General features: G+C 28.6%; 2 protein-coding genes across 2 annotated transcripts; one reads left to right on the top strand and one right to left on the bottom strand.

The window, feature by feature from the left end:
• Positions 1-1,025: 1,025 nt before the first annotated feature.
• Positions 1,026-2,739, top strand: LOC100163360 (phenylalanine--tRNA ligase alpha subunit). The gene is made up of 2 exons (XM_001951410.5): positions 1,026-1,661; positions 1,726-2,739. The coding sequence occupies exons 1-2, from the start codon at positions 1,163-1,165 to the stop codon at positions 2,685-2,687; spliced, it is 1,461 nt and encodes a 486-aa protein (XP_001951445.1). The 5' UTR covers positions 1,026-1,162; the 3' UTR covers positions 2,688-2,739.
• Positions 2,740-5,179: 2,440 nt separating this feature from the next.
• Positions 5,180-6,610, bottom strand: LOC100168162 (39S ribosomal protein L4, mitochondrial). Its single transcript, XM_001945959.4, has 6 exons — positions 6,363-6,610; positions 6,092-6,282; positions 5,792-6,016; positions 5,620-5,729; positions 5,452-5,525; positions 5,180-5,387 (listed from the first exon to the last, which is right to left on the bottom strand). The coding sequence occupies exons 1-6, from the start codon at positions 6,460-6,462 to the stop codon at positions 5,239-5,241; spliced, it is 849 nt and encodes a 282-aa protein (XP_001945994.2). The 5' UTR covers positions 6,463-6,610; the 3' UTR covers positions 5,180-5,238.
• Between the last annotated feature and the right edge of the window lie 9,862 nt (positions 6,611-16,472).

The raw sequence follows: 16,472 nt of genomic DNA, 5'->3' as shown, positions 1-16,472 counted from the left end.
ATTTGATAATTATCTTAATCTATACCTATTATAATTTTATTTTATTTAACTTTTAATTGAAACGAATCCTTGTATAATCCTTGAGCAGTGTCGGCCTGGCAATGGCCGGTGGGCCGAGAAACGCTGCTGGGGCCACTCCGTTTTTGTTTTTTTTGGTGTTTTGTACATTTTTTATTTGTGTGGCGTGTTTCTGCTCTATATAGGGATAGTAGGGACTCTGCTAAGTATTTATCAAATTATTTAACCGTACGTAAGTTTTTAATTTTTCTTTACAGGGCTCAAGGCCCGTTCATTATGGGGCCCCTTCAAAGAAACTGACCCATGAGCCTTTGGTGTGCCAGGCTGACACTGTTCCTGAGGTCCCCGTTAATATACAAGGATACAACAGATGGACGAGCTAGGTATTTAATTTCTAATTTTAAATATTTATTAATATCTATACTATTTGACACATTTATTAGTGTGAACGTCATGCATCTGAACTCTGAAGCAAAAGAACACATTTGGCCATTTGGGACCTATGATTATTTATAATAAACAATAATTAAATTATTATTGTTTTACCCTACATAAAGACCTACAAGGTTTCACCTATGCTTGAACACTCACCATAATCTACTTATTAAAAACTTAGCTATATAAGCTATCCCTGGAAACCCTCGTCGTCGCCTAAAGCGCAAATGGTTTAGAGACCTAATGGCTAATAGGTAACAATCCTTTATCCGAAAAACAAAAAATAAAAATAAATAAATAAAAGACGAGTGTCATCAATATTTTTATATATCTCATACTCTTATTGTGGTTCCTGCCGGTACAGATTGTGTATAAATAGTAAAATAAAAAATAAAAAACAATTTAAATTTATGCGGGAAATGTTGTTATATTATCATATTACATCTTTATCACTTATCAGCGTCTAGTAAACACGGTTTAAGATAGTATATCTACAACCGTGCTAGTAAACGATAAATAACCATAACTATTCTGTGATATTACGTCCAAATGTCCAATCAGGCCGGGGCCGGGGGCAGGACTTGAAAATATTTAGTTTCACGTTGACGTTGTACGTGAAAATATATAGTATTAAAGTTTCGTGTCGGAGGAGGACGTGAAAAATTCAAAATATCCACTGCAAATTTTTAACGATCTTTAAAATTTCATTATGGATTCAGAACAGTTGTTAAAACTTGTGGATATTAAAGGTTCCATTAGCACATGGGACATAAGCAAAGAAAACAATATTGATCATCAAAAAATAATTGGTGTTGTCAATAGCATATTGGCATTGGGAAATATTATTACTGCCGATCCAGTAACAAGTAAGTACTGGGAACTTACTGAAGAAGGAGAATCAGTTGCATTGAATGGTAGTTATGAGGTAAACCTATATAACGCTGTTCCATCTGATGGGATACATCAAAAGGAATTAATGGCAATACCAAATGCAAAAATTGGATTCAGCCAAGCAATGTCAAAGGGTTGGATAGTAATTGATCGAGCGGCAAATAAAGTGGTGAAAAAAGTCGATTCAGTCGTTGATAAGGTTAAAGAAGATTTGATAGAACTGAAAGCATCTCATGATCAAATTTCTGAGTCGGAAAAGTTGGATTATAAAAAACGAAAACTTATTCGTGAAGTAGTCATTAAAAGTTTTACATTAGGTAGTGTATTTTTAATTCATTACTCTTTATCATATTAATTAATTGTACCTAATACTATTTGCAGGTAAGGGTCCAGAATTTACAACATCTATTGTAAAATTAGAAACTGAACTAACTACAGAAATGATATTATCTGGTTCATGGAAATCAACTCCATTTAAGCTTTACAATTTTGAAGCTTTAGGCCAACCACAATCTGCTGGTTGCTTACATCCATTATTGAAAGTTCGCTCAGACTTTCGTCAAATATTTCTTGAAATGGGTTTTACTGAAATGCCAACTAATAATTTTGTTGAGAGCTCGTTTTGGAATTTTGATGCATTATTTCAACCTCAACAACATCCAGCAAGAGACTCCCATGATACTTTTTTTTTGGAGAACCCTCAAACTAGTGAAAACTTTCCTCAAGAATATTTAAACAAGGTAAAAACAGTACATTCTAAGGGTGGCTATGGTTCCCAAGGATATGGCTATGACTGGTCTTTGGACGAAGCTAAGAAAAATGTATTGAGAACCCATACTACAGCCGTAAGTGCTCGTATGTTGTATGGCTTAGCTAAAGATTTTAAACCGACTAAGTACTTTAGTATCGACAGAGTATTCCGAAATGAGACTTTGGATGCTACTCATTTGGCAGAGTTTCAACAAGTAGAAGGAGTAATAGCTGATTACAATTTAACTTTGGGAGATTTGATTGGAGTTCTGCACATGTTTTTTGAACGATTAGGAATGACTGAAATAAAATTTAAACCTGCTTACAATCCATACACAGAACCTAGTATGGAAATATTTTGTTATCACCAAGGACTAAAAAAATGGATTGAAATTGGCAACTCTGGAATGTTTCGTCCTGAAATGCTATTACCAATGGGCTTACCAGAAAAAGTAAATGTTATAGCTTGGGGTTTATCATTAGAAAGACCAACTATGATTAAATATGGCATCAACAATATTAGAGATCTAGTCGGACCTAGGGTTAATTTACAAATGGTACAAGATAACCCAATTTGTAGATTAGACAAATAAATTATATTGTTAACTTTTATGATGCTTTAATATAATATATGGTGTACATTTATTTGTTTTTGTAATAATTTGAATTTCACTATTGTAATAAATAATACTTAAAGGTCTACATCATCTCCAAATTTTCCAATACTCTGTCAATGTCTTTTCATCAGCATTTTTCTTTCCTCGTTGAGCATAGCAGAAATTAGTTCTTTTAACTAACTTACCTTATCAAGTCTTGAAAAAATTAAAATCTACTTACATCTCAGGTCAGGTGACCGGTAGGCTGAATTAAATCTATTTGCATATTATCATATTTGTATAATATAATAATATACCTACTACCTAGGCGTTTCAAGTACCCATGAATAATATTTTAAAATTAGCAGAAAATAACTAAAACTGTTATTCTTGGTTATTTTATTTGTAATTTTGTGTTTATAATTTTTTTAGATTTGATACAGAATAACCTACTTCGTGGAACCTTGTTTTAAATGTTCAATCTTTAGCTATAAAAAATGAACATTTTATTAATTTTTAATTTGATAAACTTTGTCAAGATTTTAACTTTAAATGCTCATAAAAAAAAAATTGTGCTTAATATGTATTATTAATATTTGTTTTTGCAATCATATATCAGGATCTTTGTATTAAATATTCAAGCTTTTGGCCCAACAAATATAATGTTATCGACAGAATATAGATAGAAAAAAAATTAAAATTTGAAAATGCCTGTAGTCAAAGTATTTTAAAAATTCAAAAATAGGAAATGGTTAAATTAACATATGGTATAAATTTCAATTTCACGTACAGTAATACGTATTTCATAGGCGTGCGCAGACTTTTTTCGCAGGGTATGCCGGTAATTTTAAACATATTTAGCTCAATACAAAAAATAACTCCCCAAAAACTCTTAATACGTACAAATAATTTGCCATATAATGCGAAAAGAAATTTGCATGCATTTTATTTAGCTAATTTATTGGTTTTAGATATTTTAATTTGAAAAGTATGTACCAGTGGCAAATTCTCCAGGCATGCTCAGCATGCTTAACAATAAAAACGTAATTAATAAAAATACAAAAATAATTTTGTCATCAATAATTTAATATGTACTGTGATTTCATTCCAACAAAGTAACAGTATAAAAACCTACAGACATTTGATCATATTATAATAATATAATAATGAAAAAAATTGATAATCTAATCAATCGAAATTCTTTTTTTCTAAGTTGTAGGTAGTATGAAAATAAGCAATAACCGCAGGGGCTTGAATGTTCTGGTGGCAAAACCCTCAATTCTCATGAAAATGGTGGATTTTGATTTCAATTATATTATCATGAGTTAGCAATCTGTTTTATTATTTCTAGGTACCTATGATGATTATGAAAATATAATTATGAAATCAAATTAATATTTGACTCCCAATATTTTATTATAAGAAAATAATATAAAAAATATTCAAAATATTTAAATTATTGAACTAAGATACAGTAGGTACATGTTTCTAATTTATAATCAAATTATTTACAACGAAAAACTATATGGTTATAATAACCCTGCAGGGGATGCCATGGCATACCCGGCATCCTCCCTGCGCACGCCTATGTTTTGAATTACAACAATAAAATAAGAAAATTGCTCCATGAGAAATCAAGTGAATATCCAATTTTGTAAAAATTTGAATTGAAAAAGTTCTAATTTCAGAAGCTTATAAAATATTATCGTGGATTTAAACTCAATTTGTTTTTTAAATTTCCACAAAGAACAACTTACGAGGAACCTAGCTTGTATTACATTTTAAAGTTTTTCACTGAGCAAAAATGTTTTTATAATTAAAAAAAAATATTAATAACTGAAAGTTTGATATGCCTATAAATAGTTTAACACGAGTTACACTAAAAACCAAAATTGATTTTGTCAAAAACCAGTTTTTCTGAAAATTACTGGGAAATTTTTTAGTTTTGATCCCCCAAAGTACCAACTTGATTCACTTTCCTATCAGAAAAAGTGATGTTGAAGAAAATAAGTTATTATTATAAATAAGTATTTATAATCAATGGACGATGGTTATACTAATATAAATTATACTTATATATATATATAAATGGCAATTCATGTGTATTGTGTTATAAAAGATGGAACTATAAAGTCTTGCTGGTAGTTGTGGCATTGGGGATAATAGTTGAGATACCGAAATTGAGACTCACGACATTGGGCGGTAGTCGGGATAATGGAAAAGTACTCATTTTTTAATTAGTTAAAAGGTTAAGCTTACTAGTTTCAGTATTAAGAATAGTTAACATTAGAAAATGAGAAATGCAGTGGTTTTGCAATTTTCACTCACTTTAGCTATAACAAGTGTGAAAAATAGACACTACCAATATTGTGTTGACCAAAAAGGCACCCCTCTAATTCCACAACAAACTATCAATTGACATGTCTGAAAAATAATGTATTCAGGTTTTTTCTGGAGAAATATTTTTCTTTGCAATGATAAAAAGTTTATTAAAAAACAACTAGTATAATATATTTTCAAAATTGTTATTTCCTTATTATTGTTTATATTAATTCTGCTTATTTAACATGAATTTTCTTGTAGCTTGATGACCATCAGGCCTATGTAATTGGTAAAGGAGTCGTTCTTGAATTTTTTTAACTGCAGCTACAGTCAAAACGAGGGTTTCATATTTTAGCATGCTGTACACGTTCAAACCTATAATAGTTATTTATGCAGATTTGAGGTAACCAAATTATACATTTTATTTATAAATGCTTACCATAAACTGGCATCAGATTCATGTGTTTGATTTGGTTCAATGCTAAGCTGATATTCTTTGGCATTGTATCGGTACTATAAAAATGTATATTAAAATGAATACTTTGTACCTAACTTTTCCTAACTTTTTGAATCTAAATAATAATTATCAATCAATAATCATAGTTACTCGTCAATAAATAGAACTGAAGGTCCCCATAGTCTTGAATCAACTAAATCATTGATGTATCCAGGATCGTCTGTAGGTATATCCAAATTGTTGACTACGTGTAAATCATCCTAAATAAAAATGTTAGGCAATGTTGTATGCAAATTAATTTAACAGTATAAAATATACATACCTGAATAAGCTTGACAGATAACGTTGACGTAAGACCATACACTCTTTTGTAAAACGGAAGCATATAAAAATGAGTTGTATGAGAGCGTGGTCCGTGTATAACAGATCCACCTCTGAATAGCGGAGAACGTCTAGTACCGTGTCGTGCACGTCCTTGACCCTTTTGTGGCCATGGTTTTTTACTGCTCATGTTTACCTCTGCTGTAACTTTGGTATTTGCATAACTCTGTCAGAATAAAAAAAAAAGGTTATTTGACTTGTGTAGTGGAAAATAATTGAGGAATAAAGAAAAGATACTTGCAACATATTTGTATTTTTTTTGCCACACAACATTTTCGTGTATTATATCAATTCTTGGTCTCGATCCAAACACTTGGGGATGCAAATCTATGATGGTAGAAGGATTTTCCTTTATAGTATCCAAATTAGACACCCATGCCTGGCGTAATTCTGTGTATCCGCCATATACCATTGGCGGCTCTTCAATTTCATCTAAGAATTTATAATTGTTTAAAATTGTTTAAACTCTGATATAATTTAAATATAATCGATTAACATTATTGCAGACTTACTGAACTCCGAGTTTTCAACTGCCACAGTAGACAACCGACATGCCGCTGTGAATGTCGACGGTAGAGCTCGAATTTGTTTTGCCAAACAATTTAACAACATTTTATGTTTTTTATTTTATAAACTGTAACAAATGGAACGTTGTCTTAAATAATATTATAATGCAAAAAATAAATATAAATTAAATGACAAATTTTAATTTTTAAGTAGTTGTTAGAATACGCCTAAATAGTAAAAATTGACTTATGGATGTTATCACTGTTATCATTTGTATTTTTTCCCAAATGTAGATATTGTTATCTTTTCCATAACCATGGTACCATTGTTCTATGATGGTACTATGCATAGACCTTTTAACTTGGTTAATATTATAATATTAACATTTCAAATTTTCAAATAAACAATAACATATAATATAGTAATATATCTTAGTAGACTGTATAGACCACCATACAAAAAAACAATAAATAGTTTTAAGTTTATGGATAGATTGTCTCTGTCTTACAGAATAACATTAGTACAATATTTTAAGTGTTTTAAAATATTGTTCTAATTTTTGTTATGAAAAAAATGTTTATGTTAAAAAACTAATACACTATAATTATTATGACAATAATTTATCTCTGTTTACTGGATTGAACAATGTTGAAAGTATGATGAGAGGTAATTCAATTATAATATGCTTATGTTTAAATACATAAAAAAAACTTAAAACTATGAGGCGATTGGCCGTTTTAACATACTACGATGTCTTCAATTACAATAAATACAATGGACTTGAACAAAGGACGTGCAGGCTCCTGTTACGCGGCAAGTCCATTGATTAGGCCGTACTTTTAGATGCCAAATATATCGTTAATGACACCTGAAAATGCTGAAACGAAAATTCAAACGCCGTCCGCTTCGACGGTCCCGACCAAGTCGAAATCCCTACCCAAAATCAATGTAGCGGTGCCGATCACTTATGTGGATCTGAAGGCAATGGATGTTGGAATAAAGGACCAAGTGGTAACCACGAACACCCCCCCCCCCCCCCGGGCAGACTGTGCCACCAAAAAAATCATGCCAGGATAAAATAAAAGTCGTGTGTACCCTGCAGTACCTATAGATTTTGATTAATTGTAATTTTTTTAGTCACGCATTTATTAATTAGTGATTATATGCTCATTATAATATTATGTTCATCAATTCTTTATAACTACGAGTACCTACATAACATGCAATGGTACTGTTGTGCCCATCACGATTTAAGATATCTTAAATCGTTGTGCCCATTTACCAGGTCTTGCGCTGTGATATCACAGATTAAATACAATTTTATCTAACCAGTGATAATTTTGTTTTATCAGCTAAAAATAATTTCAAAAATATGTTCAGATATTTTACGACTTGTTAAAATTATTTAAATTTTGTCAGAAACTCAAATTATTTATTACTGATTAGTTAACAATTTTACAAATTGTACGTTGTTTACCTTGTATAGTGGATGGGAAAGAAGTATTTTTATTGTTTTGACAATGGTTATACTTTTTGATTATAATTAAAAAATATTCCTACCATTGTGAATTTTGTAACATAAAAAATGAATGTTTCTTCATGTCTCAAAAAAAAAAAAATAGGTCTCATAATTTAAAAATGTGTTATGCCCCTTCAGCTACCAAAGTCTGAACACGCCTATGGTAAAATGAAATGTTCAAATAATAATTTGTATCAGATACACATTATTAAATTATTTATGTTAGAGGTAGGTATATTATTATATTGTATAAGTTACACTTTTGATAAATATTCCTGTATATGTAAAAAATAAAAATATTTGTAATAATTATAGCCTATAGGTACCTACTGTAAATTGTATTAATTTAGCACAAATAAATATTTTCATTGAATAATTCAATTGGTTTATTTTTTTATATATTATAAGTAAATGCCAAAACGTTATGTAAAATGTATTTATAACGTGTGAAAATATTGTGAATAGTTATTTCGTTTTTTTTGTAACTGCTTTGAAAAAAATTTACATGAGTGACCTGAAATTGAATTTAAGCTTTTTGACCGAAGAATAAAAATTGTTAGTTTTTTGACCTAATAGTATTAATATTTTTTAACTTCCATTAAATAAACTTATACCAATTTTTGTTTCAAATTTTCAAGTCTAAGGTGGTTAAAGTTAAAATATCTTCCAAATTTTTGTAAATTTTATGAATTTCGTAAAAATTTGAAATTTAAATGCTATCAAAAAAAAATTTATTAAGTATTTTTAATATTTTGTAATTTCTGTAGGAACAACTTATAAGGTACTTTGTATTTCACTAAAAATGTTATTATGCTTACAACAAATAAAAAATAACATTATGATAACTTAATTGTCTTAACTATTTAATTTAAAACGGGAGACTCAATTTAAAACTGACTTTTTTATTATTATCTCTATTTATTACGGACTGGTTGTGTACAATGTACATGACAAACAATTTCAAAAAAACCATAACATAATTTATTAAATAATAATTATATAATAAGCATAACAAAATAAATAAAAAAACTGTTAAAACATAAGTAATGTCATATCGCACTATCAGAGCATTAGTGTAGTAACTCAAAAATTGACGATTTTGAGTTATACATCTTTTCTAATGGTAAAAATGCCGTTCTTTACGACGCACTACCGTATTATCTTGTATCTACAGTTTTAAACAACTTAAATCAGAAAATACGGTAATGCATTCAGGAAAATAATTGGTGGCTATAAATGGAATAGTGTGGTATCTCAAAATAATACAATATTGCTACTCAATATTAACAAATAGTTAGTGCAGTACTGTATTTTTTCGAAATAATACACTACTGCACTGTGAATTGAAATTTTTATCACTTATCATAAAACTATTATTAGTTTAATTGGCTATCATTGTTTTTTATATAATAATAATAATACTAATACTTAAATGATCCATAAGTAGATAATATAATCATAATTAGATTAATATGAAATTGAGTTGAGTGAACATTAATGTACAAATATTTTCAAGTTATTTTATATTTATGAAAATTAATTCACGTGCTAAACGAATGCTAAAATTAGCAACAAAAAAAAAGTAATCATTGTGCTGAAGGTTCAGATACTAAAATCAATGTTGATTTAGATCCAATACCTAAGTTAAGTTAACAGCTATAACTTTAATATTTCAAATTGTGTTTAAATTAATACTTTAATAAACGTTTTTAATTTAAAAATTATTGATTTTGAAAAATAATTTAAGTTATATTAAAGTTGATAGGTACCTATTATGTGCAGTTATTTAATGCCCGTTGATTCAATGCACAGCAGAATTGAAAATCAGGAAAAACGTACTTTAAAAAGCGGACCTGTATACATCCCAGTACAGTGGGTGTCAATAATAAAATTAGCATAAAAAAAAATGGAAAGTCTTATTCAACAACAGAGATGAACACAAAGGATTTTTTAGATCTTACAAGGTTATGTAACGACGTGGGTGATAATTATTCTTTTAATGAAAATGGTGATAACATTTTAATGGGGGATATTGTGGCTATTAATTTCAAAAAAAAAACCTTTTCAAAATTTACTACAAAACAGATTTTTCCCAAAATGACTATAAGACTGTAGACATAAGAAATCATGGCAAAAGATTATAATAAAATGTGCCTATGTTTCTCATCCAAAACTATCGTCGGCTGAAAAAGAAGAACTGCTTTCATTATGCCACTCTAACTTGATACCTGAACAGTATCATAACTTTTTCGAATGTTTATTAACACAACAACAACAACAACAACACCACAAAGAGCGAATAATAACCCCACAAATAGCTAAGAAACCAGTAAATAGTAAATAAAAACCAAAAAAGTTTTAGACAAAAAAAAAAGAAAAATGTGAAGAAAAAATTGTTCAATTAATAACTTGAAAAGATATTAAAAATATTATGTTTTTATAAACCTAGTAGTAATTTTTTACAATGCTGTAAAATCAAAAACTCGTTTTTTTCAAAACATGGTTTTTTAACTTACAACACTAATGTTCTGATTGTGCGATATATAAATAAAAAAAAACAATCAATAATCAATTAATGATTATTTTTTTTTTCGATTGATCGATATTAATTGATTTAATCGAAATAACAATTAATCGGTGTATTAAGATATTGTAAAATTACTGATATAGCCGATTAATTACATGTATAATCGATTAATTGTTATAACCACGCAGTGTTATATCGTCCATATACGAATACGATAAACAAAATTATTCATATATTTCAACATATAAACAAAAGAAAAACAAACGGTTGCAGGTCGTTTGAAACATTTTGTATCGCAATTTGGTGCATATTTTTTTTCAACCAAGTGTTGATCTGTAAATATTGTTAACATTATGCATTTATTGAATAAATTAAAAATGTTACCTAGTTCATATAAATCCATTATTTTGAATTTGTTTAGTGCATATTTTTCCAATGTGCACCGTAAAACGATAATTAAGATAAAATTACACTACACAATTAGGGGGAGAGCTTGGGGGGGGGGGATCTAAGCCATCATATTTTAGTTTAAAATATTAATTATTAGGGTTTGTGCTGCTGAAACAATTTTAGCCTCCCCAGAAAAATGTCCCTAATTGCACCTATATGATTAAGTGAATTTCATATATTTAAGAAGATATACGGCCTACCTTATACGTTTTTATCCTGCAGTATAATTTCTATATTAATTGCATAAGATAACTCTAGAATCAAAATTACATTTCTATATAAATTAATTCACTGACAAATAAAGATTAGGTAGTATAAAAAGCACATCGCACTTGATTTGGACTACCTACACTCAATACTACAGTAAGCTGGAAGGGGTATCGATCCTACGGCTGCCAGATTTATTGGGTAAACAAATGTCAGGGTAAATGTAACAGTGGTATTTAGGTACTCTAACGATCTCAACTCGTAAAGCCTTTGTAGAAGTGTTTATATAAAATAAAGATTACTACCTAGATTAATGAGTGACCATGAGCGAGGTATGACTTGGTAAGTTGTCGCTTATTCTTTAGTGCATCTGTCCGTCTGATGAGCTATTGTCACAGCGACTATCGCTTATATGCGGGGAGTCTCTGTCCTCGTTACATTTAGCGTTTGACCATATATTATAAGGTCCATGGCACGTGGCTCCACGTGCTGCATATACGCCGGAAGTCCATTACCATATATATATTATGTTGTACTATCCACTTAATGAAGAATACACAATTCCTATTTCCTGCGTGACCTACTTTATCTATTATTCATATGAGTGTTACTATATATTAAATTGCGCGGTGGCTTATTACTATTATTAATATCGTTCTACAATATTATATTATAATGCGTGGCCACGTACTATTATTATCGTAGGTGTGCTAATATAAATATTTACAATATCACAGCTCAGCGCTCGCTACAGTATACTTACACAATATTATTTATAGATTACTAGAGTCGGGAAAATTAAGGCAAACAATTAAATCAAGTTAAATTATGTGAACACAAGATCGTTAATAGTTAACAAAATATAATACATTGAACTCACGAATATAAACTTAACAATATACTTAACTCGGTTTAAAAAAAGTGAATTTACTTTTTTAATTAATACGGGGTTATCACAATATCACATAAAGAGTATTTTGTGAATTTATATATTATATATATGTATACATATAATATTATTTTATCAATAAACTTAACAGAAATTTATAGTATTATTATACTATTAGATTATTATTATTTAAAACTATGTATACAATAATAATTAATTAATATTTAAAATCATTAAAACAAAAAATTTCTTAAATATTTTATGTTAGTTTGATATTATTTTTAAATCAACTCATAAAAAGCTTAGTTATTTGATATTTCAACAGCTAATTCAACCACTTAGTTAAGTTCTTAATATGGTTAAAATATTAACTAACTAGTCAGTTTTTTTTAAATACATTTTTTTATCTTTTAGTATAAGTAATTATTATAGTCCGACAACATTAGGTATATATACATAAGCACATAACATAATAATAATCATATAATAGAGCAATTAAATCATAACTATATAGCAAGCAAGAACTAATAATAGGTATCTGGTATTCAGTATATTAATATAATAGGCTTATTAAAAGGAAAATTGCATATTAAAAATTAAATAGGTTATAAAGTTAAAAAATTGAATTTTTTAATTAGTTAATTGGTTGGTGTGAATAACTAATATTTGTAGATGGCTTTGCAGGGCTCGATCCTTAGAAACAACCTTCTCGGTTCCTAAGTAAAAACATAACCTGCAATTATGTAAGTTTAGTATAAAATTGTATTTATTTTTTTTCTTATGGTTAGCTCTTGGCTTATCATGTTATCTTATATTCTTATCAATGTTAAGAGGATGCTACACAGACATTTGTTATCTCCGTCTTACAATTGCGTAACATAGCAAATTGTACGCACAACAGATCACGTTTAGCTCCGTTAGTTTAAAAATTAGAGTGAATTGACCGCTTATAAAATTTAAAGGTAAGATTGTTATCAAGGGAATCTTATAGGTTTTTTATTATATTTTAATTTTAAAGCAAGTTATGAGTATTTTAAAATTGTAGATTGGTTGTACATCTTAAAATACTCATAATTCATAACTCACTTTAAAAATAATGTATAACAAAATACGTATGAGATGCCCTAGGAAATAATCTTACCTTTAAATTTTATGAGTGGTGAATTCACTCTAATTTTTGAACAAACGTGATCTGCTAAGCGTACAATTTTCTATACTACACACGTCTTGTAGGACGGAGACAACAAAATATTATGTCCGTGTAGCGTCCTCTAAATTATGAAGGTGGGCCTAAAATTGCCTATACAACGCGCCGTGGTAGATTTATAGATAATTATGCCTATTTCTATTTGTAGTAGGTATGGGAGTATTATTAATTGTTGTTTTTCGGTTTCAAAATCATTTGTTTTTCGGTGAATTTTCATTGATTATTGAGTATACCTACTAAACAGTGCTTATTTTATTATTCATGCTTGCAGTGTGCTTTTATATAGAAAATAATTATGGAAATATACAAGATACGTTATTTATGTACTTCAAGATAAGTTTTTTTTTCAAATTGCTATTGAAGTAATTAATTTTACAATAAATATTATGGTAGTATATTATATAATATAATATAATATAATGTCATTATTATTAACTTTTGAGACAATGCCACCCTACCGTAGAACGCGGTGTAAATAGGTTCGTGATATACAATTGCTTAAAATGAATCTAAAACATTAAAAAATATTTTGAAAACATCATTGCGTATGTTAAAATCTATAGTATATGTAATAATTTTAAGTCCCTAGGAATAATGTTTTTGAATTACAGTGAAATAATTAACATTGTTATTCTTCGTTTAAATATCTAATTTTGTACAAATTTTAACTTTAAAATATAATTATTATAACATATATAACTCTGATTCCTGATTATTACAAGTTAAACACGCTAATTTGTTTCCTTTTAAAAACCAAAAAAATCGTCTTATTGCCAGTAAAACGCCAAATATCAATATACCGCAATCCAAAGGCAGCATCGACTACAATCGATAAATTGGTAACAATTTTAATTAATTATAATTCAAGCAGCGGAATACCTAGAGGTGCCGCTTCCCCACCGTAGCTCCATATCTAATTATAAAGTCAACAGCGAAAGTCAATATCGGATTATCACAATAATTCTTTTATTATTTCTTTCAGAAAACTCGTATACAGAGTGGTCAAAATAGTAATAACAATTCTTCAACCAGTAAAACTGACACTAATACACATGAATCATTAACTTTCCAAAAAAACCAACGTTCTCCATTACTACTCGCGAAATCATTATGCTATATTCAATACGCTAACTACCGAGACAGCTGAAACTTCAGAATCCATCACATATACACAACCTTCACCATCAACATCTCTACATCCACCAATATTAATAAATTCTGTAAATAACTTTGACCTTCCTTTTGAGATATTAAAAGAAATACTTCATAGTGATTATCAATATATCTGTAAAACCGTTTTAAACGGAATCAAGCTTCAATCAAACTATCACAGTGCACCAATAATACGCCAAATGTCTTTAGAATTATTATCAAATTCTTTTAAGACAGTAAAGCCGAGTATACAATATATATCAAATTAATCAAGAAAGAGTATTTAGAGTGATCGTTATCAGGAACCACACTACCGAAACACAAAATACTAAAATTAACAATATACTTTATTCAGTTTATTCTACTAGAGAACACACCAATTTTGCGCATCTGTACATGACACTAGCCATCGAGAACGGTTCAACTATAACGGGGTGTTGCACGGGGAAGCGTAGAAGAACCGATTTTCACCGGACCTCGAGGTGAACTCTCATTGGACTGCAGAATATAGAAGATCCCGGTTTCATTACTAGAAAAATAAACAAAGTACTTCACAAATATACAAAACAAAAACTACACCACTCTTCTTGGACCTTGACCCTGACCTTAAATATCGTTAATCAATATCAATTAAATGTGCCATACAACAACACAAACTGAAGACCCTAGTTTCCGGAGAGAATTAGTGCAATGTCCAAGATGTAAAAATTATAATCATACCAAAAAATATTACATCCATCCACCCAAATGTGTCAAATTTCGTAACGATAACTTAATTTAAAACTATAACAAACCTCTATTATAATAAACTTTTGTAAGTCACGCGTTTATGCCACAACTTCTAAAACTCTGAAACTGTGTTAGCTGGTTTCTATATAGTTGAATTTTTATTTTTAATACTCAATGTAATAATATAAATTATTTAAAAGGTATATAAATATCATGTTGATAATATTTATAAATATGATTCTACGATGTATAAAATAAAAATCTACAGTATTTCTCAATGTATTATACTATTGGATTATTTTGTACATTTAAAATAGGTGGCGTTGGTGGGACACTGAGAAATTATATAGTATTCGAAATTCAGCCACCATTAAATATTTTCAAATATAAATACTAAAATGGTACCTAAAACAACAATCTTAATTAATTATGTTCTTATACATTTATATACATAATTATAAATTAATGATAGGTACCATTATTTTACCTACCTACATCTATAATAATATTATAATATAGACTATATATACTGCAATACTTTTGTAATGTATTGGGCTCTGCCCGTTATGTATAATAATAAATAATAAATAATAATAATACACCACGGCTGTAGACAATGGTGGCCAAACAGGGGGGGTGGGGGTGGTGAGGGAGAATATATCCCCACATGACCTTTTTTTCAATGTTTAAAATCTGAGAACCATAAATTATATTTTTAATAATCAAATAGTGAATGATAAAAATTAGTCATATCCCTACCCTGACCTAGGTATATTGACTTTAAATACAAGACACGCTGAGTTATAACTGTTTTAAGTTGTAAATTAAAATAAAAGACGCAAATTTGATACAGTGCGCAAGTATATCCGTATATGTAAAGACAGCTGTTAGCTTTTAAGAAGCGTATAGATGGTTATGTTTAAATATACATTAAAATATAATATTTTCTCTGTAAAAATAAATAGTTTGTTTTATTGGCAAATGTCTGTTTAATCGTGTCCTTGTATTTTTCAGTTTTAGTCTTGGACGAAAAATATGTATCAAGTATATACTTGTAGGTTTTTGATAAAAATATTATTGATAAAATATCAAAGATAATATTTTATTCCAAACCTTTACCCATAGTTAATACATTTAAGGTTCCTACATATAGGTATATATTATATAATATATGTTTTATTATTGAATGCATTTAATTTCACTCAAATCATTAAATAGTAATGCAAATAATTTCTTTTGTTTACATTAAAATAAAATATTAATTAAATATATCTGTAAGACATACATAGGTACATGGAATATTGGAATTTATTATGCTTATTTTGACAGTTGTAAAAATAAACTAATCAAATTTATAATTTGACTAAATATTCAAATGCATAATATTTAATAGCAACATGATATTTAATATATATATAAAACATTTAAATAAAAC

Source organism: Acyrthosiphon pisum, chromosome A2 (genome assembly GCF_005508785.2).
Source record: "Acyrthosiphon pisum isolate AL4f chromosome A2, pea_aphid_22Mar2018_4r6ur, whole genome shotgun sequence".
NCBI classification, from domain to species: Eukaryota; Metazoa; Arthropoda; class Insecta; order Hemiptera; family Aphididae; genus Acyrthosiphon; species Acyrthosiphon pisum.
Note: the sequence above shows the minus strand (reverse complement) of the source record. Positions and strands in the feature narration are given on the sequence as shown.

Excerpts from the sequence above, each read along its gene's own strand:
- LOC100163360 (XM_001951410.5), top strand. The coding sequence starts at position 1,163 with ATGGATTCAGAACAGTTGTTAAAACTTGTGGATATTAAAGGTTCCATT. Across the intron at positions 1,662-1,725 it reads CATTAAAAGTTTTACATTAG|GTAAGGGTCCAGAATTTACA; the intron begins GTAGTGTATTTT and ends TACTATTTGCAG.
- LOC100168162 (XM_001945959.4), bottom strand. The coding sequence starts at position 6,462 with ATGTTGTTAAATTGTTTGGCAAAACAAATTCGAGCTCTACCGTCGACA. Across the intron at positions 5,730-5,791 it reads TATCTGTCAAGCTTATTCAG|GATGATTTACACGTAGTCAA; the intron begins GTATGTATATTT and ends ATTTTTATTTAG. Across the intron at positions 5,526-5,619 it reads TCAGTTCTATTTATTGACGA|TACCGATACAATGCCAAAGA; the intron begins GTAACTATGATT and ends ACATTTTTATAG.